Raw genomic sequence first — 25,946 nt, forward strand, 5'->3', positions numbered from 1 at the left:
TATTTGCTATATGCAATCTACGTGCATTTGTCCCAAAAGATTTGCTTCAATGTAAGCATTTAGTTTGAATTACCTTTCGTTTCAAAGAACGTCTGATTGAAAATAATACAACGCTTGAACTCGTTACTGATTGCAATAAAGTCTGGCTTCCTTCCTACAAATTAAGTTTTATGTAAATGAAATTTAGCCATTATTATCAGCAGATGAATCAAGTACGTCATAATCCAATTGCGCACATTGTTTTCAGCAAAACCAAAAAAGTACTCATATACATTCTTCCAAAATAACACAAAACTTACATCCATGTAACATGCCACGAAAATGGTTGAGATTGAAAAAGATAGAGAACAGAAAACTCCAAGTGACGTCAGCGGCTTTCTGCCCGGAAGTTGATCTTGGGGAGTGACGACGTGGAAGAAGGTTTTGCCGTCGCCCCGTCGACATCGCACGTCTGCTGCTCGTCAGCCGAATTTCCGCACGATGATCAAGAAGTTCGACAAGAAGGACGAAGAGTCCGGTGAGTGTTAAACGTTCTCCTTCTTTGGCCTCGTAATGGCGACTGCAATCGGTGAGTTTTAGAACATGGAGGCTCGCTAACACATAGCTAGCTCCAAACGAGCTATCGGGGGGAATTCAATAACACCACAGTGCATTATTCGGTGCTTGTTCATGTGGAAATAACGACCATTTATACAGCTAAACGATATCAAGTCACATCATAGTACGCAACGTAGCTTCGTCCTGTCAAATGACGACCATAAATAAGTGCGGCCGTTTTCTTTTAGGAAGTGGCTCGAACCCTTTCCAGCATCTGGAGAAGAGCGCAGTTTTGCAGGAGGTACATATTTGTTCATAACTAACCAGAAAGCAATCTAGATATCGATATAGACGTGTGACTGCGTTCTCATTTTTGTCCACGTAGGCTCGCATCTTCAACGAGACGCCCATCAATCCGCGAAGATGCCTGCACATTCTCACCAAGATCATTTACCTGCTCAACCAGGTAGCACAGAATAGCACACCGTCTGGAAAAATGTACAATCTTTGCACCCCGTTCCACTTTGGTGGGTCTTCATTTGTTTTAGGGTGAACATTTTGGGACCACCGAAGCCACAGAGGCGTTCTTTGCCATGACCAGGCTCTTCCAGTCCAATGACGTAAGCACAAAGAATCATTTTTAAAGTCTTAACTTGAAGTTTAAATGTATTCTCTCTTATTTTTTATTTTTATTTTTTGGTCCTATTAGCAAACCCTGAGGAGGATGTGCTACTTGACCATCAAGGAGATGGCCAACATCTCTGAGGACGTCATCATCGTCACCAGCAGGTTCGTCGAGTTGTTCGACTGCATGTGGATGTATGTTGTCGCTGTTAACAATTAACACTGGTGTCATTGCGCAGTCTGACCAAAGACATGACTGGCAAGGACGACGTGTACAGAGGACCTGCTATCAGAGCACTCTGCAGGATCACTGATGTAAGTCGCATTCTACTCACAGTTTAGCAATCAGACAAAATCTCTAGGACAAGTAGAAATGAACCTAAAATGGCAGCGTTCCTATGTACTTGTTTACTGTTCAGGCATGGCTGCTTGAGACTTTTTTGTGGGTCCTCTAATGATTGGGCCACCAAATGTCACGTCGCTAAGTTAAACAGACCTGTGGGGCTAAATTTGTGTATTTTTAATTTTTTTGTTACCGTCTCTCAGACAACCATGCTGCAGGCCATCGAGAGATACATGAAGCAGGCCATCGTCGACAAGGTGCCAAGCGTGTCCAGCTCGGCCCTGGTCTCCTCACTGGTGAGACGCGCTCGGGTTAACATGCAAATGTGCAATTATGGGATTGTGTTTTTAATAGTAATCATTTTGTCTGTTTTAGCACATGGTGAAGATGAGCTACGACGTGGTGAAACGTTGGGTGAACGAAGCCCAGGAGGCGGCTTCAAGCGATAACATCATGGTTCAGGTGAAAACATTTCTAACGTGAGGCACCACAAGAGGGTCAAAGAACGCACTTCTTGTCAGTACCGCTCTTTACCACTAGACGGCAGTGTTAACGTATAATGTTGTTTGTTGTAGTACCACGCTCTGGGCCTCCTGTATCACCTGAGGAAGAACGACCGCCTGGCCGTCACCAAGATGCTCAACAAGTTCACAAAGTCGGGCCTCAAGTCACCGTTTGCCTACTGCATGCTCATCCGCATCGCCAGCAAGCTTCTGGACGAGACAGAAGGAGGGTAAGGACACCTGAGAGGACTCACAAGCTATCTGCTTCCGTTCCTGAGGTACCTTTTTTGTGTGTGTGTGTGTGTGTGTAGTCATGACAGCCCTTTGTTTGACTTCATCGAGAGCTGCCTGAGGAACAAGAACGAGATGGTGGTGTACGAGGCCGCCTCCGCCATCGTGCACATGCCCAACTGCACGGCCAGGGAGCTGGCGCCCGCCGTCTCCGGTGGGTTTGAGCATGCGGCAAAACAAAACGGCTGACGTTGAGCAATTCGTTAACTTTTTTTGTTGTTGTTTTCTGAAGTGCTGCAGCTCTTCTGTAGTTCCCCCAAAGCGGCACTTAGATACGCCGCAGTTCGGACCCTCAACAAGGTACTTGAACCTCTCTCCTTTACACTCACGTTGACATGGTCAAAGACTGAAGTTTTGTGTTGTGCTCCTGTCCACCAGGTGGCGATGAAGCATCCCTCGGCTGTGACGGCGTGCAACCTGGACCTGGAGAACCTGATCACGGACTCCAACAGGAGCATCGCCACGTTGGCCATCACCACGCTGCTGAAGACGGGCAGCGAGAGCAGCGTGGACCGACTCATGAAGCAGATCTCCTCCTTCGTCTCGGAGATCTCCGACGAGTTCAAGGTCAGACTTCTGTTGCAGGGTTCACTTGAAACATTTGAGATGGAGAACAAGACGACCGCCGCTTGACTTGAATGTTGGTTGTTCCAGGTGGTGGTGGTGCAGGCCATCAGTGCTCTGTGTCAGAAGTATCCCAGGAAACACAGCGTCATGATGAACTTCCTCTCCAACATGCTGAGAGATGACGTAAGCTGCCAACAGACCACTCTGGAAAATCATCACTTTAACTTTAAAGGAGCGCTCATCTTCCTCCTTCCTTTTTTTGGGGGGTGGGGGGCACACAGGGCGGCTTCGAGTACAAGCGCGCCATCGTGGACTGCATCATCAGCATCATCGAGGAGAACCCAGAGAGCAAAGAGACGGGCCTGGCGCACCTGTGCGAGTTCATCGAGGACTGCGAGCACACTGTGCTGGCCACCAAGATCCTGCACCTGCTGGGCAAGGAGGGCCCGCGCACCCCGCAGCCGTTCAAGTACATCCGCTTCATCTTCAACAGGGTCGTGCTGGAGAGCGAGGCCGTGCGAGCCGGTGAGCTACAATTGGCCTTGTGAAACTACCACACTTTTCATTTTTAAACCGCTTTTTTTGTTTTTTTTACTCATCAGCTGCGGTGAGCGCTTTGGCCAAATTCGGAGCTCAGAATGACGACCTCCTGCCAAGTGTCCTGGTTCTCATGCAGAGGTACGTAAAAGTTGTCATTCGAGGGTTTTAAGAGTGTTCGCTCCAGACGCAAAGTAAACCTCGCGCTCGTGCAGGTGCATGATGGACAACGACGACGAGGTGCGTGATCGAGCCACGTTCTACATTAACGTGCTGCAACAGAAGCAGAAGGCGCTCAACGCCGCCTACATCTTCAACGGTGAGATCTTTAAAAGCTATTTTAATGAAAAACAATTTAATGTTTGACTCTTTAACATCAATAAATTAGAAACAAATATTGACTTTGAGATGGATATTTAACAACAAAACTGTCACTCAAAATAATTTGAATAATCGGCTCCATGATTGTCAGTTCCAATGTTCGCTGCCATGTTTTCAGTGTAAATAGTTTGCATCACCAGGCTATGGAAAAGGAGAGGGAGTCCATTTTAAATGATTTAGTTTTTTTTGGGGGTGGGGGGGGGGGGCGTTGATGTGACACAAAAAAAAAGATTTATCAATTCAATCCATTAATTTCCTCGGCCTACCATTTATCTCATGTTGTTTTGTTCAGGCTTGTCTGTGTCCATCCCCGGTCTGGAGAAGTCGCTGCACCAATACACGCTGGATCCCTCGGAGAAGCCGTTCGACATGAAGACGGTTCCTCTAGCCACCACGCCCATCACAGAACAGAAAATAGGTCAGTCAGTCAGGTCTTGAAGTGTTGGATTAGATCTTTAAAAGTGTTGTTTCTGTCCAGAAATCGCTCCAGTGGCCACCAGCAAGCTTCCAGAGAAGTTGGCCCCGTCACGCCAGGACATCTATCAGGGTAAGACCTTCTTCTCCAGGAAGGGTTTGTACAGTTTGTTGACTTTTTGCAGCATCATTGGAACTTTCTTTCCCCTCAGAACAACTGGCAGCCATCCCAGAGTTCCAGGGTCTCGGCCCGCTCTTCAAGTCGGCCGAGCCGGTGCAGCTGACGGAAGCCGAGACGGAATACGTGGTGCGCTGCATCAAACACACCTTCTCCCGGCACATGGTGTTCCAGTTTGACTGCACCAACACACTCAATGACCAGCTCCTGCAGAAGGTTCCAGACTGCACAGTTAATCACAATACAATTCCATCCCTGCTAACGAAACATGCTCCTCGTCATTCCAGGTTCTTGTGCAAATGGAGCCATCAGAGTCCTACGAGGTGATTCACTACATTCCCGCCACCAGCCTCCCGTACAGCCAGCCCGGCTCCTGCTACACGCTCGTGCGCCTGCCCGACGACGACCCGACAGCCGGTAAGACGAGCGGCGCGTTCCTATTGGCTGCTCGTAACACTGACTCGTTGAAATAATGACATTCGTTTGCAGTGTCGTGTACGTTCAGCTGCACAATGAAGTACCTGGTCCGAGACTGCGACCCCAACACGGGAGAGCCCGACGACGACGGTTACGACGACGAGTACGTGGTAAGTAGCAGCGCGGAGGCTACAGCTTTGTTTGTTTCTGCTTTCGTCTCATTACTCCCTTCTTCCTCAGCTGGAGGACCTTGAAGTGACCGTGGCGGACCACATCCAGAAAGTGCTGAAGCCCAACTTCGGAGCAGCCTGGGAAGAAGTGGGAGACAAGTTTGAGAAGGAGGAGACTTTCGCGCTGGCGTCCGTACGCACTTTAGACGGTACGCTTGTGGAACGCTCTTCGCAATCGTTGCGGCTTCTTCTTTCATTCAACGTTTTGCTGTTCCTGCAGAGGCAGTGAAGAACATCGTCAGCTTCCTAGGAATGCAGCCGTGCGAGCGCTCGGACAAAGTACCAGAAAACAAGAACTCGCACATCCTCTTCCTCGCTGGTGGGTTTCATCGAAAAACACAATCTCATCCAAAAGTTCTAGATTGGCTCAGAATTTTTATTTATTATTTTTTACCTCCCAGGTGTTTTCCGGGGAGGTCACGACACGCTGGTCCGCGCTCGCCTCGCGCTGGCCGACGGCGTCACAATGCAGGTGACGGTCCGCAGCGACGAGGAGACGGTGGTCGACGTCATCCTGGCGTCCGTGGGCTAAAGCGCAACCTTTATCTTTTACTTTTTTGTCTAAATCGAAACACCTACTCTGTAAGAGAAATAAACAGTTACTACAGCAACCTTTTTTTTTTGTACGACACTATTTATTTGATGGTCAAGCTCTTTGCTTACTCGGCATGTCAGTCAAGTTCAGAATGAGTGAATAAAGTTAAAGTAAGCGTTGAGGAAGCCCGTGGGGTCTTCCAGCTGCGGGTAATGACCGATATGCTCGTCTAACACACTGACGGTCGACCGCCGCACCAGCTGCCTGCGGGAACACCACAAAGCGCACACCCGTCACCCAAATGCTTAACGCCGTCGGGGAAAGTCGAAACACTCACTGGTAAAGGCGGACAAACTGGGGGTGGGGGTTGACAGGGTCAAGTGGGCCGTAGATCAGGTGCACTGAAAAGGAAGAATGTCAGGAAGGAAAGTGTGCATGGAAAGGATGTGCGTGTCTTACGTGGCACAAAGGTGGACGTGAGCGCGCCGACCCATCTTTCTCTGTGTTTTAACCTCTGGTTGATGTACTGGAGAACACTTGACACATAGACAAGAACATGTTTAAAAGGTTCTGTACATGGGGCCAATTGACATTGGTGTTACTTTTACAAAATATAAATACAGTGGTACCTGAGCTTACGAGCGAAAAAAGAAAATGACCCACGTGTATTTAACCAATGTATTCCAAGTCTGCTATTTTTACAAATTGGTGACCAAATAAAAAAAAAAAACTGCTTTGCTCTTTTTGACTATTATTGGCTCAACAAAAGTCATTTTTGGGGGGTTTTCTGAAAAGGTAATAGTTTTGGAGATGCGAGGATTCCTCCTTAAGGGAGTGCTACAATCCTTATCCTCTGTGGAAAAATGAATTGGCAGCTTACTCAGCAGTTGTCTACTTAATGTATATTTTATCCCACTGCCCCCTGGTGGCCAATGTGTGCACACAAGAAGGAGCTGCGTAATGTCCAAGGGCACTGATGCATGAAATCATGTCGCACAAACTGTTTAGTTCTTTACATTCTATTAAACTATGTGATTACTGTCTGTTTGTATAAACTATAATATACTCTACAGTGCTACGTTTCATCTGAAAAGCACTTTACAAAAATGTTTGTTGTTTTTTTGGGGAGGCTGGGACAGATAGATGCCATTCCCATTCATTTCAATGAGGAAAGATGATTACAGAAACGATTGTTTTGAGTTGAAAGTGGGGTCGAATTTAAGTCATACGTCAAGGCACTACTGCAGAACACACACCTGTCCAAAACCAAGTTGCCATCATTGTAGCGCAGACCGGTCCACATGTCCCAGAACTCTGCGTCTGTTGGCTGCGTGTACGGCCCGAAAACTTCCCCGAGCCTGTCACGCAAACCAAGACAAAACCAGTCAGGACTTTTTTTTTTTTTTTTTTTTTTTTTAAATTGTGTGTGTGACTTTGGATGGAAATGAGAACATTTCACAAACCCTTTCTGGAAGATCATGTAGTTGGTGAGCCGCGTGAGGATGGGAGCCAGGATAACGGAGTCCTTCAGGAGCTTTTGGGAGACAAAATGGATCTCACTGAGACATCAGAACCTCCGTGGCATCTACTAAAGCTTGTCAAAAGGTGAGGAGGGAGGCCGTGGGGGGACTGACCATCTGCAGCAGGCGAGGGTGGTGGGCCTCAGGGAACAAGCCTGTGGGAAAGCATGTCCACAGTGACTCAGAAAATGGAAGAACAGACCACAAGCACACACAGACGTACCTCCATTGGAGAGACACAGGCTGTTGATGGTCAGGTGGCCCGTGCGGTTCTGGTCACTCCTGTCCCGATGAGAAAGCGCACTTGCAGTAAAGCATCTAATATTGAGACTGGTGTTGTCACAATACCAAAATTCTGATTTCAAGTCTACCTGTAGAGCAGCTCCAGCGCCACCGTGTCTCCGTAGTCGTGTGACAGCAGGTTGATCCGCTGATTGGAGAGACCCAAGTGTGCTACCAGCGCCTCCACCACGCTGGCCTGCTCAAAGATGGAGTACCTGTGCGGTCGCTGAGAAAATCCATTTATTAAGTCCAATTTCGACGTAACGGCACACAAATCACTCACCGGCTTGTCGCTGAAGCCAAAGCCCAGGAAGTCCAGTGCTATGACACGGTTGAAGCGCTGGGTGAGCGGCTCCCAAATCTGTGGTGGAGTGGAGAAAGAGCGCACATGCTGAATCTCACACCAAAATAAATTAATTAATTAAAAATAAAAAAATAATAATTCCATATTCCCAAATGAAATGTGCTGTTTTGTCACTGGGACCTTGCTCCAGTCGTAGCTGGAGGTGGGGAAGCCGTGGAGGAGAAGGATGACGTCGGAGCTTCCCAAGGCGCCGTGAGAGTCTGTTCGGAGTCGACACGTTACACACACACACACACACACACACGCATCCTGTAGTTCATGACAGGAAAAACGATAGTTACAGTATATTGCCAATACTAATTACATAATATATACTGCATAGTATATTCAATAACTATACAGTATACTAAAATGCAACTGAGTAGATTCTCAAATCGCGGTGGGCTGCCTCTCCTGGTATGCAAAACAATCCCTGCCGAAGTACAATTCAGTTGTATTTATTTAACTTTAAATACAATACAGATTTGAATTTAAACTTTAAAAACACTTTTTGAAAACATTTATTTGAAATGTAACATTTATGAGCAATACATTTAAATTGAATCAGTATTTAAGTATCTCCCTATATCTAAGCAGTTTTTGTGTTTCAACTGTGCATAATGCATGTGCATTTATTGCACATAAATTAAAAAAAAAATAATTACCTCAATGTTTGAAAGTAGTGTTCAAAGATGAAATAACAATGTATTTACAAGATAAATACAACTGAGCTGTATTGGATTACAACAAAGTTTAAGCCACTGTGACATTATGCACAGTTTGAACATTTAACACTGCGCTTAAAAATCAAAAAGTTAAAACAAATATGTACTTAATGATTGTATTAAAATGTATTGCACTTCAGGTAAACAAAAACAAACTAAATAAATGGATGACAACAGTTCGAAAGGATTAAATGCAACTGAATTGTACTGAAATACACTGGTGCGGGTGTACCTAATAGTTTAGATTTCATCTGCTGAGGAACATACAAAATGTGAGATGTTTTTATTTCATTTTTTTTTATTTGCCAGAGAGACCAGCGCAAATATCTGGCACACAAGCTGAGCACCTCTGTAGAAGATCTCGCTGCCCCTGAAGGTGAAGCCTCGGCCGGCATTGTGCCACTTGAGCAGGGCAGGTGACAGCTGCGGCGGCGGGATGTGCAGGTAGACGGCCAGCAGCGGGATGCACATCAAGCCGACGTGGAGCCACCACTCTTTCATCGTGGACCGCTTAACTCATGTCTGGAGACCGAAAAGGATCTATTACTAACACCTTGTCGACTTCCATTTCACACCTGAGTTGGTTACATGCACAGCGAATGCTACATTAGTATTAGCTTGCACTAGCGAGCTAGTGTAAAAGCCTTCCACTGGTACAGCTAGTGACACATAACAAAATAGAAGGCCCCCAAAAGCAATATATATGCTTCTAACTTGTGTAAATAACGGCACATATAGAGTTCAAAAGGTTTTAAATACTCACTCAAACGATAATCACGTGAAGACCTTCGGACGGTAGCGTCCATAGCAACAAAGACATGCGTGATTCCAGACGTATCACTCTGAGCGACGTCATACTTTCACTGTTTTCTGGAAGTTTTGCCATTGAAAACACTTAAATCACATTTGTATTTGACTAAGATAGCCATAACGCTATTAATGTTGACTTTTATTCTGTATTCAGATGGTTACTGTTGTCAGTATTTCTGCAACGAATATGTGTCTTCCCACTACACGCGATCTGTGTTGTCCAAAGGTTTAAAGGGCACATGAAGAAGTGATGAGAAAGGCTTTACTGCTGCTTAGTGGCCAAATGGTGCCACTACATGTAAAAGAATTGAATCTACAGTACTTGATTTAAATCTTAAACATATATTCTTAAAATGATTGAATACACTTAGTTTATGCAGCATTATAATAATTATATTCGTTCACTTTATTATATTTCATTTTATTCATAATGGTTTTTATACTTCTAATTGCTTCAACTGCATATTTATTTTTGTATGACGCCAAGGAAGAGCATTCCAATACCGTTGACAATTCTATTCTATTAGTATGATAAACGGAAAAGATTCTTAGTTTTTAGAGATAAAGTATTGTGCAACGCTCAAAGGTGAGTGACCTTTGTTTTGTTGCTAATCTAATCTGCAATAAAATAAGTACGATCACATATTAGAAATTTTCGTGATTGTAGTGACGTAACTGAGTGCAACACATCAAGCATTTGCCTTGAAAGTTTTGGTGGGAAAAAAAGACAAAAACTACTGCAAAATGAATAACAGGGCCGCTGCTTGTAGGCTAAATACATTATTTATTTTTAAAAACCATACACATTACTCGACAAGTTTCAAATGTAAATCCAATCACGATATTCATTTAAAATGCTCAAGATAAACAGACACGAAGTACTTTTATTTCCAAATGTTAAAAGATAAAAAAATAATAATCCATAAAACAAATGGAGAACAACAACATTCATTCCCGTGTTTTCCAGGAAGAAGCTACAGAACAAACTCCTGGTATGGATTCCACTTTTTGTGTGTTTTCAAGGGTCTTCCTAGCTATTTTGTCATATCTGTAAAACCAAACAAGGACAACAGGCCAGCTCCCTTACAATGTTTACTCCACACGTCTCTGGGTGAAGACTGCCATAGGGGGCTGCAGGAAGAACGTGCAGCCACCAAACCAAAGCGAGAAGAAAGAAAAAAAGAAGAAAAAAAAGAGGCCTGTTCTCTCTCCCTCACACCCTGAGATGAATGTTTCAGAACACACACATTTGAGTGGCCTCTCCGCACTGTCCAATCCTCCAAACTGTCTCGTGAGCACGGTGAAAGCTCAATAAATCAGTTTATCGTCATAAAAATACAAAGGTACATTTGTTGTTTCTGTATCAAAACTCTTGCTAGGAAATAAAGTACCCTGTGCAGATAGATACCAGTGTTTGCCTTGTCTTTATTCTTAAAAAACAAAAAAAGGAAAAAAAGAAAAAAATATACAGATCCTTTATAGTGTTTCCAGTACGTCAGGTGTCCAAAAATGGTTCTTCTGTGTGTGTATGCGTTGGGGGGGGGGGAACAGAACATTTTAGAAGTTGCATCTGTGAAGGGGGCTGAGAAACACTAAAAATGTTAAGTACACAGATTTAAAGAACTAAAAACGAGGGGGGGTCTATATTTAGCAAGCATCCGCAGGGTTGATCAAGCTTCAACGGTGACTCGAGCCAAGGCACATTCACTGGCTAATTTAGTCTCAATTGAATACAAGTTGTGTTGTTCCTTTTTGTGCAAATATAAGTGTAAAAGTGTGTCAGCTTGTTCTGAATGTGTGCTAAATATGAGCCCCGTGGACTCCCTTTTTTTTTTTGTTGTGGTGAGAAGCTTTCAACACGTGGAAATCTTTGAACACAAGGTAACAGATGAAAACGAGGATTTTTTTTTTTCCCCGGAAGCTTTTGTGCACGTGGAAACTATAGAGTAAATATTTATAGCGATGCCCCAAAACACATCATCGGGGGGCAGGCCAGGCGGACCTCCTCTCTATACAAGACTTAGTGTTTATTGGTTTGGCTAGACGTTTCTATGTTTATCTACAAATATATAACAAATAAAACTTGCAGGCAAAAATACGTAAGTTTCAATAGAAACACCTTTTTTTTCCTGAAAATACAGCAGTATCTGAAATAATTTTCTCAGTTGTTTTTTTTTCCTTTTTTTTTTAACTCTGTCCCCAGTTTTCTGCATCATACATCAGGAAGCTCTTTTGCCTACAAACAGAAAAAAAAGTATCTACAAACTTTGTAAACAGACCTGCTTTCTATCCTCCATGAACATAAATAAGTCAAAATATTAACAGCCAAATGGAGCAGAAATTAGTTTTTTTTTTTTTGTGAGCAAGGGCCAAAGAGCTAAATATACAACACCATCGAGATTAAAAAGAAGCAAAAAGGTTCTGTCGTCTTCAGTCGCGAGGACCTCCTCCTCCTCCTCTTACTCGTTGTCGCAATTGAAATAATAATAATAAGAAGAATAAGAATAGAATAAGAAAAACAGGTCACTTTCAATCAAGAGTTTATAATCACGGCTTTGTCCAGCCAGACAAACCAAAGGTGGGGGCGGTGGCAGGGGGTCGGGTGGAGTCTTGACGTGGTTTAAGAAGCGAAGAAGAAGAAGAAAATCAAAGCATCCACACAAGTCGTTTACATTCCTCCCAATGTTCATCCAGCCCCGCCCAGCACAGCTCCCCAGTTCGCTTCCCCCCCCCCGGTGTAGAAAAGTGGTAAGGTGCCTTTCAGGGAGGTGGGCGTGCTTTGCGATCAAAGGGAGGTCTCCAGGCTGTGTAGGGGGCTGCCCGGCACGGGGGGCTCGCCCGCTTTGGTGGCCTCCGGGAGGAGGTGGTTGCTGCTCTCCACAGCGTTATTGTTCTGGTTCGGGGAGGCGGCGCTGAGGGCGGGGCTGGGGAAAGGCGGGGCGGTGCTGGCCGGCGATGGCGGCGCAGGGGAGGCGTTGCGAGGGCTGGCCGAGTCGCGCTTGGTGGGTGGGTCGTCCTCGGCGTCCGTATCGTCTATGAGGGGAATATGCGGCTCCGAGTCCTCTATCCGAAACTCCGGGTGGGTCATGAAGTTGTGGATGGAGCTCCGCGACTCGGGCTTCTCCAGACCCTCATAGAGGGAGATGGAGCTGCGGAATGCGTTCACCACACGGATCTGCAGGCAGGGGGAGAAAAATGTCTTTAGACACAGGCGCACCTGGATGCCGTCGGAAGACGAGGTGAGTTTTTAGTGGCCTCAGCACACGAACGCCGTCAGTGAAACACGTGCAAGTCGTTCTGACACGTCCTCTACGAGCCTCCAGCAACACTACAATTAAATCATACGCTTTCTGCTTCTTGAATCTCAGCATAAACCCAAAATGGTGGCTTTGACGTTGCTGAGGCGTGCGGGTGGCCGTATGTCGGAGCGCTTTCGGACGCGTGAGTTGGTGCACAAAGTGAGCGAGTGTCAAAGCCACACGAGTGTCTTGTTGAGTACGTCACCAAACGCTCTGTAGAGGCCCGCTTCTGATTATTCAACAAAATGCAAAAAATAAAAATAAAAATAGGAGAACCAAGAGAGAAAGAGTCAAAAGGCCTTAAAAGGTGTTGGGCATGCTTAGAAGAGAGGAGAAAGGCCAGAAAGAGGACAGCTACTATGAATGACAGACGAGGCTGAAAAGAAGACAGGAGCCAGGAAAGAGAGAAGACAAAAGATAGAGAAGGTGGGGGTAGAAAAAGACAGAAGCCAGAAAAGAGCGAGGACAGGAGCGCGAGGGGGGGGCGTGCCTTGAGACAGAAGGTCAGTCGTAAGCGTTTTTTTGTGGAGACCAAACAAACATAAGAAAAAGCTGCCACAGCCAAGCACGTCCACAAGCGGGTCGGGCATCTCATTAGACGAAAACGAAAACGAGAGTGAGCCCATGCAGAGCGTGTGCTACCTGGTGCTCTAACGGCGGTAAACCTTTGAGTATAGCCCATGACACATTTCACAGAATCTAAAGAAGAACACGGGGCGGGTCAGTGGGATGCGGACCGACACACAACCACTGACGCACACACACACACACGGAGGACCACCTTTTGACCTGGAATGAAAAGTTATTGAGGTAACATCTGACCAATGCTCTTGCACCTGTAGGAAAAACAGCAGAGAATTTACGCTCATTTCTTCCGTGAAGCTCTTCTCACGTGGTTCGAACCAAATCCGGAAGATTTGCGAGAGAGATAAGTGCCGATCCGGATCATCCGCACCACCGACAAGGAAGCCCGCTTGTCACTTTTGAGGACTTCTTTAAGAGTGTGTCCATGGGCGTATACTCAAAACATTTACCCAGCGAAGGACTACAGCGCTGCGACACAGACCCATGAGAGCGACGGGGGCACAGACTGACTGAGGCAGATGCAGACACGACCTGCTCAATCTGGAAAACATCACTGAAAAATGCACGCAATTCCACATTTCTCTTGTTATTAATCAGTCAAAAACAAACAAACCAACAAAAAAAACATTCCAAGCAGAAGCGGAACAGAAGACAAAGTGATGACACAGAGAAAAAAAAACATCTCCACGCCAGAAGCCACCTGATCACATGGTACATAGATAAGAAGAGCATCATGTGGCATCCAAGCTTGATGGAAGATGTGGGTGCCTTTGTTGTTTGTCAGTAGGAAGAGAGTCAACAAGAGAGAGAGACAGAGAGAGAGAGCCGAGGAGGTTAGGAGAGGAGACGTCTCATGCATGAGAGGAGAACACGCACTCACACCCCACAGCGTCAGAAGCGGAGTTGGTGGCAGCGGTGGTGGTGTTGTTGTTGTTGGTAGTAGTAGTAGTAGTAGAAGGAGAAGTAGTGGTGGTGGTGGTGGAGGAGGAGGTGGAAAACGCTACATGTGTAGGGCTAGAAACATTGGTTACATCGTGCTGCTGCTGGCTGGAGTTGGAGGCCTGCCGCCTCAGAGCCCCCTGTAAGGAAGTTCCGCTCTGGAACGCACTCACTACATCCATCTGCGAAGAACCACACAGCGTGACAGGAGAAAGCCCAGAGGAGAAAGAGAGAGAGAAAGGTGAAATAATAGCAATAACAATCTTGAGCATAGAAGGAACCACAGTGAAATATCACTTGGAAATTTGAGTTGTTAAAAGAGAGGGGGAAAAAGGGGGTGATCGTTCTGGGTTGAACAAGGCACTGATCAGCTGATCATCTTCATAACATTTTTGACCAATCGGCTGCTTTTCATCCTCATCCCCTTGAATGAATGCATTACAGTGACCCTCCGCATATTCACGGTTTGGCATTCGCTGAAAAACTCACCTTTTCTACTTTTGTGCTCAGGCTAAAAATGTATTACGTACAATCTTGTGGCATCTTGTTTGGTATCATTTGGACAAAAATAGTGCTTTGGAAAATATAGGTATTTATAAATCATTTGAGAGGTGTCGATTACTCCCAGCTCAGTCCTTATCCCGCGAATAGCAGGGGTCTCACTGTACATTCTTTAAGAGTGCCGCTGCAACAGCAATGGAGAGTTACAAGTTTTTATGGCTTTTGATTCCCTTGTGAGCGGTGTCAGGTGGGCACGTGCTCCGCCCCGCAGCTTTCGGTTCATTACCTGAGTCTGGATGCGGTTGAGGCCGCGGAACCAGAGGATCTGGCCGCGACGGAGCTCCCGCTCGGCGTGGTCGATCTCCTCCATGTCGTCCAGCTCCTCCAGCTCCTCGTCGGGGATCTCCTCCTTCTGCGTGCCGTGGCCCGCCGTCTTCAGGAACTTTAAGCGACTGGTGGGTATCGAGGAGATGACCTGGAAGTAAAGTGTTAAGTGTAATCAGATGAGTTTTGACAGGAAATAAGGCAAATATTCTCGGTAAAACTGCATTTTTGCAGTGAACTGTCTGACATTGCTGTGCACTAGTAGACCGCTGAGTGCGCACTGAGAGAACTCTCTCAACTCCCAACTCAACTTTATTTATAAAACAACCAAAGATGGAAACAAAGTGCTGTACATAGATAAAAACAGGTGCGGCGTCTTACACTGAGTTGAAAGCCAAAGAATAAAAATGGGTTTTAAGACGAGTTTCAAAAACGGACGAACAACTACATGTTAGCAATGATGTAAAACTGTGCATCTGGCAGCTAGCACATGGACAATTCAGCACACTAGTAGGATATCAAACAAATATTCACATGATAAGCACGGAAAGAAATGAGGTGCTTACTGCACTAAGCCTATCCCACCACAGGGGGGTAGCGTTGAGTTGCAAATCTCTGTCTTACCTGCCCCCATAGCAGCGAGCCAAAGCCCAGGAAAGTGCACCAGAGCCACTGGTCGATGGTGAGTGCCACGCAGCTGAACGGCTTCCCTCCAAACTGCACGATGACGATCTGGAAGGACGAGAAGGGGGCCGTTCAGAGGCGAAAATGCGTCGACGGTTCGCATGGAGGTCGAGAAGCCGGCGTACCTGGATGATGAAGGTCCCGAAGACGATGCTGCAGAAGATGAGGTTGTTGAAGATGCCCTCGAAGACGTTGCGTTCGCCGTGGATCTTGCGGGCGTTGATCTCGTTGAACAGCTGCATCAGGACGAAGGTGTTGAAGACGATGGTGTAGTGTTCCGAGGGTGGTGCTCGGAGGGGCACCTTCCTCCCGTTGTCGATGTCGAACATCATCTCTCCTGCGGCGTAGAAAGAGTGTCAAGGACGAATCAAGCGGATAAACTAGAAGCTTCATCTCTTACCGGCGAAGAGCAGCGTGAAGATGATGACCAGCTGGTACACGCCCTGGCCCAGGATGTTCTTCATCATGGTGCGAGAGATGAGAGGCTTATTGCGGCCATACGGCTTCCTGAGCAGCAGGGCTTCTGTGGGCGGCTCTGTGGCCAGCGCCAGTGAGGCGAAGGTGTCCATGATCAGGTTGACCCACAACATCTGCACCGCCTTCAGTGGAGAGTCCTGCAGGAAGAGAGCCACCACATTTAGTCTCTATACATTGAAATGTATTTTGTTCTGTGAGAATGCTCTTAACAACTTTCCACATTGAAATCAATTAAAATGCCATTAATCCGTTCCATCCTCCCAAAAAAAAACAACATTATTTTTGTTCGTTACAGAAAAAGAAGCACGGAGTGAGATGTGGAAACATTTTGCTTATCCAGCTCAGTCAGGCCAAGCCAAACAATGCTACAAACTAAACGGTCTGCGAAGCCGCACAGACCACAGAGGGAGCCAAGCCACTGTATTTTGCGAGGTTAACTAACCTGTGTGATGCAGGCGCCCGTAAACGCCACAATAACGGCCACCACGTTGACGGTAAGTTGAAATTGCAGGAATTTGGAAATGCTGTCGTACACGTTGCGTCCCCACATGACGGCCTTGACGATGCTGGAGAAGTTGTCATCGGTCAGGATGATGTCCGACGCCTCCTTGGCCACGTCGGTTCCGGCGATACCCTGCAAGAGAGGAAAGGCACGATTCGTCATACACGCCGTTGAGGTTACATTTGTGTAGTGTGTGTGGCTCACCATGGCAAAGCCCACGTCGGCTTTCTTCAAGGCGGGACCGTCGTTGGTGCCATCCCCTGTGACGGCGACAACTTGCCTCTGCTCGACCACGGTGCTGTCAATAATACCTAGAGCAGTACAAGATGTGAGCTGAATGCAAACGCAACAACTTCCCACATTTGTGTTTGACAAAATAAACCTACCTTTGACTAAAGTATGCTTGTCAGTTGGGGAAGAACGAGCCAGCACTCGTAGTTTGGGCCAGATCTTGTCAATGCGCTCTTGCTCGATCTAGAAATAAAACAAGAATCAAGATGAATCACAGAAGAGTATTATTTCTGGAAGCGTCTGAGGGATATGAGCTCTGCTGCTGCCCGCCCACCTCTCCCTTTTCGTTGCGTATCCGTCGGTTAAACTCTTTGCCCTCCAAGCAGAGGAAGTCGTCTCCGGGCTGCAGGATGCCGCACTTGCTGGCGATGGCGCGCGCCGTGTTGATATTGTCGCCCGTCACCATCCGCACCGTGATGCCTGCGCGCTGGCACTTTCTGATGGCGTCCGGGACCTGAAGAAACAATGATGCTCATTCATGAAATACACACTTGGAAACACTGGTCACTAGTCACTAGGTGCTACATTTACTCCATTACATTTATTTATCTGGAACATTTTGGATAAATTGGGCTATGAAAAAAATAAATAAATAACATAGCCATGTCTGAGTACTCAAGTACTTATTTGGAGGACTACTTGAGTCATAATATTCTACAGTAAAAGTACTCTCACTTATTAGTACAATTATTGGCTACTCTGCCTACCTCGGGCCTCACTGGGTCTTCGATGCCCACCACGCAAATGCAAGTGAGCCCGGTCAGGATGTCGTGTTCGTTGTCCCAGTCGGGCTCGCCGTCCGTCACGGTAAAATCTCGGTACGCAAGGCAGATGGTCCTCAAGCCTTCCGAGGCCATGGGCTCGATCACTTTCTTCACCATGTCGTCACGGTCTCGCGGGCGAAACACCTTTGACTCGCCAGACGCTGTCAGGATTTTATAGCACCTCGGAGAGGAAAACACAGTGATAAGACAGCTAAAAGTAGACAAAAAGCCTCTAAAAGCGCAACATAATAGTGAGGGTCGGCAGAGGAGAAAAAAAAAAGCGTTTGAATGAGGAGCCGCACAAGCGTGACGTCACGGTAAGCCCTCTGTGGGTTAAAAAGAAGCCCGCTTGGTTAAGAGGCTTATGAAGTTGTTACCAGCTCATTTTCTCAGCGCCTGTTTATAAGTCACAAAGTAAGGGGCTCGGGTGGGATGCACTTGAACGTCTTAGCTGCTTTAAGACATTACGTATATCTTTCACGGGCATCTAGAGCAAGCAAAGACCTATGGACTAAAACCACTCGAACGTTCTTACTTTTTGAGGAGGATTTCTGAGGCGCCCTTGCTGAACATCCGGAAGCTGCCGTCGGCCATCTTCAGCACCGTGCTCATGGACTTGCGCACGGAGTTGAAGGTGTACACCTTGTGCAGCTTCTCCTCGGGGATCTCGTTGCGAATGGTCTGGTAATCGCGCTTGAGGTCAGTAGAAAATCCCAGCAAGGCACATTCGGTCTTGTTCCCCACTTGCCGAGGCAGGCCCCCTTCTTTCTCTGGAGGCTACAGGGGAGGCGAAGTGAAGACAGTTTAATTTACTCAAATGAGCACATGTAGCGGCGGTGTCAGCTCTTATGGGATTTTTTTCTGGTACTCAAATGTGTTTATTTTTTTTTTATCTTTGTAAAGGAGGGATATGCAAAAGTGGCTGGCAAATGGGGAAATTCTTCCAAAACGAAATCACATTTAAGAGCGCACCACCCAACACTCCTCTAAAAATTCAAGGTAATATAAAAATATTACTGTAACTGTCTTGAAATGAACGTTTACAACAGCCTATAATAGTTAGCGTGTTTGCATTTGATGAAATAAATATTATAGACTCTACATTAGCAGAGAACTAGCTGTATATCTAACTAGCATGGCTAACAATTTCGTTTCTGTTCTGACGTTATTCACAAAGCGGAGAAGAGCAGAGAAATAGTTACTCCCTTTCTGAGAAATAAAAGTACTTTAACTGTTGTATCACATTTAGATTTTTCTTTATACATGTAATGACCATATTTACCTTACAAAGTGATTTACCCAAACTTTTTAAAAGAAATATATTTTAGAGCTGAAATTGCAATACATTGATACTATGAAGCCGCAATATTTTTGCTCTCAGTCATACCATCAGTGCTCATAAAGAAAAGAAAAAAATTCAGTCAAGGTACCACAGTTTAATATAAAAAACAATAACAAGCAGTTCTATTTGCCAAGTATACCATGATCTTGGTCGTGTAGGCGCAGTTGACGGCGATCCCCAGAATCAGGAAATCTAAAATGGAGGCGGGGATGTTCTCCGGGTCCGGCACCTTCTTGTAGTGTTTCTCGGCCACGTATGCCTGCACCACCGTCATGCGGTTCATGGTGAGCGTCCCGGTCTTGTCCGAGCAGATGGCCGTGGCGTTACCCATGGTCTCGCAAGCGTCCAGGTGGCGCACCAGGTTGTTGTCTTTCATCATTTTCTGTCGGAAGGACAGTCAAGAGCTATAGATAACACCTTGTAGGATCCTAGCTTGGCTTCAAGGTATCACTTAGCATGTCTTAACAGCCTGGCCCGCTACTTCTAATAGGCTAAAGCATAAGCCGGCGGCCACCGGGCATGCGGGTGACAAGGTTAAGTGACTTTACCTTGACAGAGTACGCCAGGGAAATGGTGACGGCGAGCGGGAGGCCTTCGGGGACGGCCACCACCAGCACCGTGACGCCGATGATGAAGAATTTGACAAAGAACTGAATGTAGATGGGCGTGCAGGCCTTGACCCAGGGCAGATTTTGGATCCAGAAGGTGTCGACCACAAAGAGCACCACCAGGATGATCACCGTGATGGCCGACATCACCAATCCTGCGAGGAAGCAGAGACATGAGGTGAATGTGAATTTGACACAATACAGAGGAGGCGTGTTGTTAAAAACCCCGCCATATTTGAAGTGACTTTAAAGTGTACAGATGCGTATATATATATATATTTTTTTTTTAAAATAAATAAATAAAATAAAATAAATCTGCCACTCACCTGCTTTGCCGATTTGCACGGCGAGTTTGGTCAGCTTGCCCTGGAGGACAGACTTCTCTTTCTTTGGCAGGTTGGCTTTCTTCTTCTCCTCCGCGTCCGCTCCCTCGTCGCTGTTCAGAGGTTGCATCTCCATGGCGGCGCCGTCCTGCGCTTTTGCTGAAAACAAGGAGACGTTAAATGACATACAATATAAAGCAGAAATGATTGTATTTGTAAGAACGTCATTCCATGTTCACAGTGCCATCTCCCAGCCGCCGCTCCCTTGCAGGCAGAACAGACGGGAATCCCAAAGACACGCGAGCAGATAAAATATGAGGGCTCGTCTCTGCAGAGCCATGATAAAATCATTAGACGTGCCAGACTGAGGATACATCTGCCAAAGCCCTCCAGGACAATTGTCACATCTTTCTTCCCTCAAACTTTGGATGATATAATTAAATGCCTCATGTAATGGGCACACCCGGGACAAGGCTACGGTATTGTGTGTTAGCATTGGGGTCCTGCAGCTGCCGTGGACTGTGGTTGGTTCTGGATTTACACGGACGGAATAATCTCAGTCTAAAGGATTACGGCTGATTCCTGGCAGACAGAGGGAATCTGTGCACCAGGGACCATCGCCACAGTTGTGGTTACAGACCCCGGCGTCACTGATCACCGTCCCAGCAGGACCACAAGCCTGGGCTCGCCGGTTACCGTGACAAAAACCTCATTGTCGGGCTTGTCAGCCTTCAAATTGGACACGGGCCCCACTAGGAAAGGTTCCGTAAAGGACCACTACGGGAGTGACAGGGTGCGGGCTGCAGGGAGAGGGGCAGGGTGGGAGGAGGTGGGGAGGGGTTTGGGGGAAAGCAGATGTTCTGGCCCCAGAATTGTTGCGTAGCTTTAATCTCCTCATCACTAATCGCTGTAACTGGATTCGGTAGCACCTGCTGCCCAAAGCACAATGTGCCAGGCGAGGAAAGAGGGGGAGACGGGGCAGGACAATGAGGATGCCAGCACAGCTTGTGCTGTGTCAAAGGGGGTCGCAGCCAAATGCAAAATCACTTGCAGAAAAAGAAGCACCCCAGCAAATTACACACCGCGGTTAAATAGGAGGGAGGACGCCGGCTATTAAATCTGGGCGCTACGTTTGCGAGGCAATTATACATACTTTAATGGGACCACCTACACTTTACCCACTATTGCCACTCGCATCAGCTTTAACAGGCTGCGTCGGCACGCTGCAGCGCACACACGCTTCCTGACCCGTTCCACCGCATTCCAACTCCACGAAAATGAACCACACAACACGACCTTTTCCAGAGAGTTTAGCTTCCTATGCCGTCATTAGCAGGCAGGTCAAGGTCAATAATTTGTTTGATTTTGTATTTGCATTTTTGTACTTCTTTGTTTTGGAGAGCAAATTCAAGGGAGACAAATATTATTTCGGAATCTGCGAATGCTAATCAAATAAAGGTCTCCTTAATACAGTCGAAATCATCTTACGGTGCTTTCACACACCCATGCAAGGTCGAATCACACAACTAAAAAGCAGGTGGCCTCTGAGTGTGTTCACGTTGGTCAACATAGCAACTCACCTTTCTTCCGATTTTCAATGGAGCCATCCTGCTTCTTGTCTGCAAAAAAAACAAAACACCATTTAGCACTTGTGAGAAAAGTGTTTCAACTTTCCTGAATTGGGATGCAAAAACACGTGGCGGCGCATGGAAATGACCCGAAAATAAAATAAAACCAGGCTAAGAGGACACTCACTTTTCCTCTGTTTCTTCTTCTCCTCTTTTTCCTTCTTTTCGTCTTCGTCGTCGTCGTCGTCGTCGTCCTCGGCGGCACCGAGCAGCGTGAAAATAATTCCAGTTTGAGAATTGACGCCGACTGCCGTGACCACCATTTTCCCCGAGCCCTCCATCACGTGGGTGCCTATTGGCGCGAGGAGCAAAGATGTCACTTAAGTTTCCCCACATAGACAAACCAAAATATGAGATTTATTTGCCAAGTGAGCAGAACACTTCAGACGCTGGGCTAGCAGAAAACGCTAGGCGAGGAAACCAAAGAAATGCTTTTGAAAAATCAAAGCAATATTCTACAAACAGAAGATGGTAGTTATGACAGTGAATTAAAACTATCACAAGGTACATGCTGACGTCAAGTACATATACAAGCTGAAAAGTGTCGTTCACGCTGACAGATGCTCTCACCAACATACACATGGCAATCCTCCGAGACCACAGCAACATGGAAGTACAGGCTTTGCATTACCTGATAACAGCATCAGATCTCTTGCTTGCGTCTTCTTGACATGGTCCGACTCCCCCGTGAGTGAGCTCTCGTCGATCTTCAAATCGTTGCCTTGGATGAGGAGACCATCGGTGGGCAAAAGGTCCCCTACAAACCACACCGAGTGTTAACACTCAAGAGTCACCAGAGGTCTAAGTCAGTCTCAAGTCTCAAGCAAGTTTCAAGCAAGTCCCAAGTTACTCTAGCATCAGTCAAGTGGCTCAATTCGATTTGATTTAAATAAATCTTAAGTTAGTCATAAAATAAGTATTTTAAAGTACACCTCAGGCTGTACTCACACATTCGCAATCACATCGTTTTCAATCCCAAACCAGTTTCTGTGTTGTCTATTGCTCTATTGTCTTCTCAATTGAATGCATAACCGACATGAAGCTTAGTTAATGTTCGACCTGCCATCGGTGAGCTAAACTGTGAAGTTCAACGAAGCTTACCAGCCCCCGTAGGTTTTATAGTGATGGATGCAAGTTTTAGCCAAATAAGTCCCAAGTACTCAACTTAGCGACATACATCATGTGAGGTAAATCAGTCTTACCATATTTTATTTGTGCAACGTCACCGACGACTATCTCCGCCACGGGGATCTGGATGACCTGCCCGCCGCGGACCACGGTGAACTTCTGCTCCTGCTCGATGCGGCTCTGGAGGCCTCGGAACTGCTTCTCTTTGCTCCAGTCGTTGAACGCCGTCACCAGCACCACGCAGATGACCGACAGCAGGATGGCGGCGCCCTCGATCCAGCCTGCCTCCGCCTCGTTCTCGTCCTCCGCACCGCCCGCAGCCTTGCCGCAGTCTGTGGAAGAAAAAACAAATAACGGTCAGGTGACTCAACTCTATAAATACATCTGCTGTAAATAAACAATGCAATGCAAACACAAGACGTGTGTTGTCTTTTACAATGATAACAAAACGGGATATTATAATAACCAACCTACCTTCTCTTTCGGCATCTTGAGGTCTATAAAAAGAAAGGCCAAGTGAAACTATGGCTGCCACTTCCAGGATAATCAGCGTGACATCCTGCAGTGCCTCCCACACTAATTGCAAGAACGTTTTGGGCTTTTTGGGCGGTATCAAATTTTGCCCAAACACTGTTTTCCGCTTCTCGATGTCTGCCGGCTGCCCGCTAAGACCTGGAGAGAGAGAGTGGGGGAGAGAGATGAGACACATTTTAAATAAATGTGTCATGCTTCATCTTTTTTAACACATGGGGAAAAAAATTATTTGAACTATTCCTTAAGTTTTAACTAGGAGCCATCTCGTCCAACAACAGATGGATGCGGCACTGTGTGGGCTAAAAGTCACGCATATTATCTGCGCGGTGCATCAGCCGCTCTGAAAGGCCACACTGGGTGGGTGACAATGGCGGCACACTCAAGAGAATAGACGTCAAATGCAACAAACGTGTGACCGCATGCATTCTGCTGCGCTGCGGGGACCCCCACCGAACCCATTCAACATGCCTCCACACATATTCAAAAGGGCCTACACACAGTTGGTGATGCACCGCAGTTTTCCAGCTCTATTCATGCTTGCGTGTGTGTGTGTGTGTGTGTGTGTGTGCGTGTGGGGGTGGATTGGATGGAGCTGCGCGTGTGAAGCGAGGAGGGGACGGAGCGGAATTCGGAGGAGTGGATGACTGTGCGAAACCGCTACTGACGGGGTGAAGCGACGGTGCGAAGCACAGAAATGACCGGGCTGGGAAAAGTGGGGTCACTATTTAAAGAGGTTTCAAATCGCAGCATAGAATTCCATTTTTACAACGAAGGGAAGCCTTTTACGCAACCGGAAGTGTCGTGGCTCACATAGTTGACTTGGGATCAACGCTCTTTTCAATGCATTGATCACCAGCATGTTATAAGACACTGAAGTTCATATAAGGGTATAAATTGAATCCTCCACAGTAACAGCATACAGTATATCGGGATACAAACTTCAGTGTAAAAATTATAATGGAAGTATTTATGAATGGTTTGTGTTATCGGCTATACAGACTTGATCAAATTGATCCTAAGGGCTTTCACCAGATACCAAAGAAACCTGAAGCTCGTCAAAAAATTAGTACAATACATTCACATTTAATCTTCAACAACTGCTTGTTTTTCGGTATTATTCACTCGTTCCCTACACCCGCATCACTGTATTCGGATTGTTACATAATGAACTGAACTGTGGTTTAAACTTTGTTTTAATCCAGTTCAGTCCATTTAAGTACGGTTCAGTAATATTTAACTTTAAAGTACAATGTATTAGCATTCTTTTAGAACTGTCTGTTTTCAAACATTTATTTAGGTTGCATTTTTTTCCAACTTGAACACACAATACATTTTATTCAGGTACTGTTTTCTTATTTTCCTATATTTAAGTGCCGTGTTAATGTTCAATCTGTGAATAATGTTACAGTGGCCTACAGTAATATAAAAGATACTTTTTAGGAATAAAAGTAGTTTTTTTTTTTTAGGTGGTACTAGAAAACACAAACGGATCCTTTCCTCAAGGTCCGTTAGTGGTAGGGAGCTGCAAGAGTGAGTCACCAGCAGCAGCATAGTCGACAAACTGCGGGGTTTACCCGGCAATAATTACCCGTCACTGCTCCCTCGCCACCTCATACAATCTGGTTTGATTTTTAAGCCGCTAATGAAAAGATGCTGACAGCTACGGCCCGGTTCAATTTTATGCTACATTTTCCCTCAGCGCTTGGGCGCAATAAATAAAAGTGACAGAGCAGTCAGCACCTCATCCCCGCCAACGGAAACTGAAAATAGGCAGGCCTTGCCCGCACTGACCGCGGGGCCGAGTCAAGCGGCTAATCATTAACCGTTTCATTTGTAGCGCTTGTCCCCGGCTGACCCTGAGCCGACCGCCGCTGTCATCCTGGCTGCCGGCGAGGGGGTCAAGGTGAGCCCTGGCCTTGTTGTAATCCAATGAAAAATGGCTGCGGTTTGGCTTTTTTTTAATGCCTCTTGATTGAAGATTGTGTTAACAGGAGAGCAAACACAGAGATGTCACCCACAAATGACAAACAACCTGCTGAAAATGTTAATTTTGCCGCACTGTGATTGAGTAACAACTTTGGAGTCCCTGAAACAACAACAAATGCTAAGATAAAGGTCTACTACTACTCAATTATTGGAGTCTTTCCTTGCTTTAGCACTGCACCCATTGATTCAGACCACACTATAGCATTTTAGCAGACGTCTTAAAAAAACTCGAACAACGTCACACGCTTACGTACACCTCGTAAGGTACACATTGTCCTTTCTTGGGACGGGTGTGACGCCATAGCGTTGTCATGAATTTGCTTGTCACGTCAAACTGTGATTTGTTTGTGTTCCACTTGTAATTAGGAACAACTCAGGAATTCTGGCAAGACTGAATGCAGAGAGACAGGCTTGACAAGTTACACACACACAAAACTGGAAATAGGAATTTAGTTTGGGAAGGAACCCCTTTGCCTCGCCAACAGAAGGTTTGAGCATGCAGCTCAACACACTGACCCACAAGAGTCCAAATGTGCTGACCGTGGCAAAGAGCAACATCCAACACAATGAGGCCGATTTGTGAACAGCATTCCAACGACGGAAGCCTTCTCCACAATTACATGGCCTGCGGGGGCCTGCGGGGGCCAGGGAGCCAAAACCTAAATATTTGGCTTCACTGATGTAGAAATCAAATTGGAAAAGGGGGAAACCAATAAGTGAGTGCTGTCAATAATATCGACGTGGAGAGGGCTTGTGAGTTTAATGAGCCTCATTACGCTGAGGATTCAGGGGCT

At 46.3% G+C, this 25,946-nt stretch overlaps 3 protein-coding genes across 8 annotated transcripts in view; 1 reads left to right on the forward strand and 2 right to left on the reverse strand.

The window, feature by feature from the left end:
• Nucleotides 1-364: 364 nt before the first annotated feature.
• copg2 (COPI coat complex subunit gamma 2) lies at nt 365-5,638 on the forward strand. Its single transcript, XM_061761999.1, has 24 exons — nt 365-517; nt 786-838; nt 923-1,003; nt 1,086-1,157; nt 1,247-1,326; nt 1,401-1,476; nt 1,708-1,800; nt 1,880-1,966; nt 2,080-2,237; nt 2,319-2,452; nt 2,531-2,598; nt 2,677-2,865; nt 2,953-3,048; nt 3,147-3,390; nt 3,468-3,543; nt 3,618-3,721; nt 4,076-4,201; nt 4,262-4,330; nt 4,410-4,591; nt 4,663-4,792; nt 4,865-4,962; nt 5,033-5,171; nt 5,243-5,341; nt 5,424-5,638. Exons 1-24 carry the CDS (start codon nt 481-483, stop codon nt 5,552-5,554), a joined length of 2,622 nt encoding a protein of 873 aa, XP_061617983.1. The 5' UTR covers nt 365-480; the 3' UTR covers nt 5,555-5,638.
• mest (mesoderm specific transcript) lies at nt 5,463-9,341 on the reverse strand. The gene is made up of 13 exons (XM_061762000.1): nt 9,191-9,341; nt 8,775-8,949; nt 7,844-7,923; nt 7,643-7,720; nt 7,449-7,585; nt 7,301-7,359; nt 7,192-7,232; nt 7,021-7,091; nt 6,814-6,915; nt 6,017-6,093; nt 5,895-5,958; nt 5,686-5,821; nt 5,463-5,602 (listed from the first exon to the last, which is right to left on the reverse strand). Exons 2-12 carry the CDS (start codon nt 8,926-8,928, stop codon nt 5,704-5,706), a joined length of 981 nt encoding a protein of 326 aa, XP_061617984.1. The 5' UTR covers nt 8,929-8,949; nt 9,191-9,341; the 3' UTR covers nt 5,463-5,602; nt 5,686-5,703.
• A 660-nt stretch (nt 9,342-10,001) lies between these two features.
• atp2b1a (ATPase plasma membrane Ca2+ transporting 1a) overlaps nt 10,002-25,946 on the reverse strand; it is a 72,017-nt gene continuing 56,072 nt past the window's right edge. For 3 of the 6 annotated variants that reach the window (XM_061761993.1, XM_061761991.1, XM_061761994.1), the window contains 20 exons: nt 23,107-23,304; nt 22,707-22,964; nt 22,136-22,261; nt 21,632-21,796; nt 21,457-21,495; nt 19,880-20,035; nt 19,494-19,708; nt 19,085-19,327; nt 18,139-18,380; nt 17,547-17,784; nt 17,114-17,293; nt 16,935-17,022; nt 16,753-16,859; nt 16,489-16,680; nt 15,970-16,183; nt 15,695-15,906; nt 15,510-15,617; nt 14,848-15,036; nt 14,153-14,242; nt 10,002-12,412 (listed from right to left, as the gene is read on the reverse strand). In XM_061761993.1, the coding sequence (XP_061617977.1) occupies nt 12,023-12,412; nt 14,153-14,242; nt 14,848-15,036; nt 15,510-15,617; nt 15,695-15,906; nt 15,970-16,183; nt 16,489-16,680; nt 16,753-16,859; nt 16,935-17,022; nt 17,114-17,293; nt 17,547-17,784; nt 18,139-18,380; nt 19,085-19,327; nt 19,494-19,708; nt 19,880-20,035; nt 21,457-21,495; nt 21,632-21,796; nt 22,136-22,261; nt 22,707-22,964; nt 23,107-23,304 (3,650 nt within the window). In that variant the 3' untranslated portion in view covers nt 10,002-12,022. Of the gene's footprint in view, nt 12,413-14,001; nt 14,243-14,847; nt 15,037-15,509; nt 15,618-15,694; nt 15,907-15,969; nt 16,184-16,488; nt 16,681-16,752; nt 16,860-16,934; nt 17,023-17,113; nt 17,294-17,546; nt 17,785-18,138; nt 18,381-19,084; nt 19,328-19,493; nt 19,709-19,879; nt 20,036-21,456; nt 21,496-21,631; nt 21,797-22,135; nt 22,262-22,706; nt 22,965-23,106; nt 23,305-25,946 lie in introns of all 6 variants that reach the window. The other 3 variants (XM_061761997.1, XM_061761996.1, XM_061761995.1) reach the window with 3 other exon arrangements.

This window comes from Phyllopteryx taeniolatus, chromosome 22 (assembly GCF_024500385.1).
Source record: "Phyllopteryx taeniolatus isolate TA_2022b chromosome 22, UOR_Ptae_1.2, whole genome shotgun sequence".
In the NCBI taxonomy this organism is placed as follows: Eukaryota; Metazoa; Chordata; class Actinopteri; order Syngnathiformes; family Syngnathidae; genus Phyllopteryx; species Phyllopteryx taeniolatus.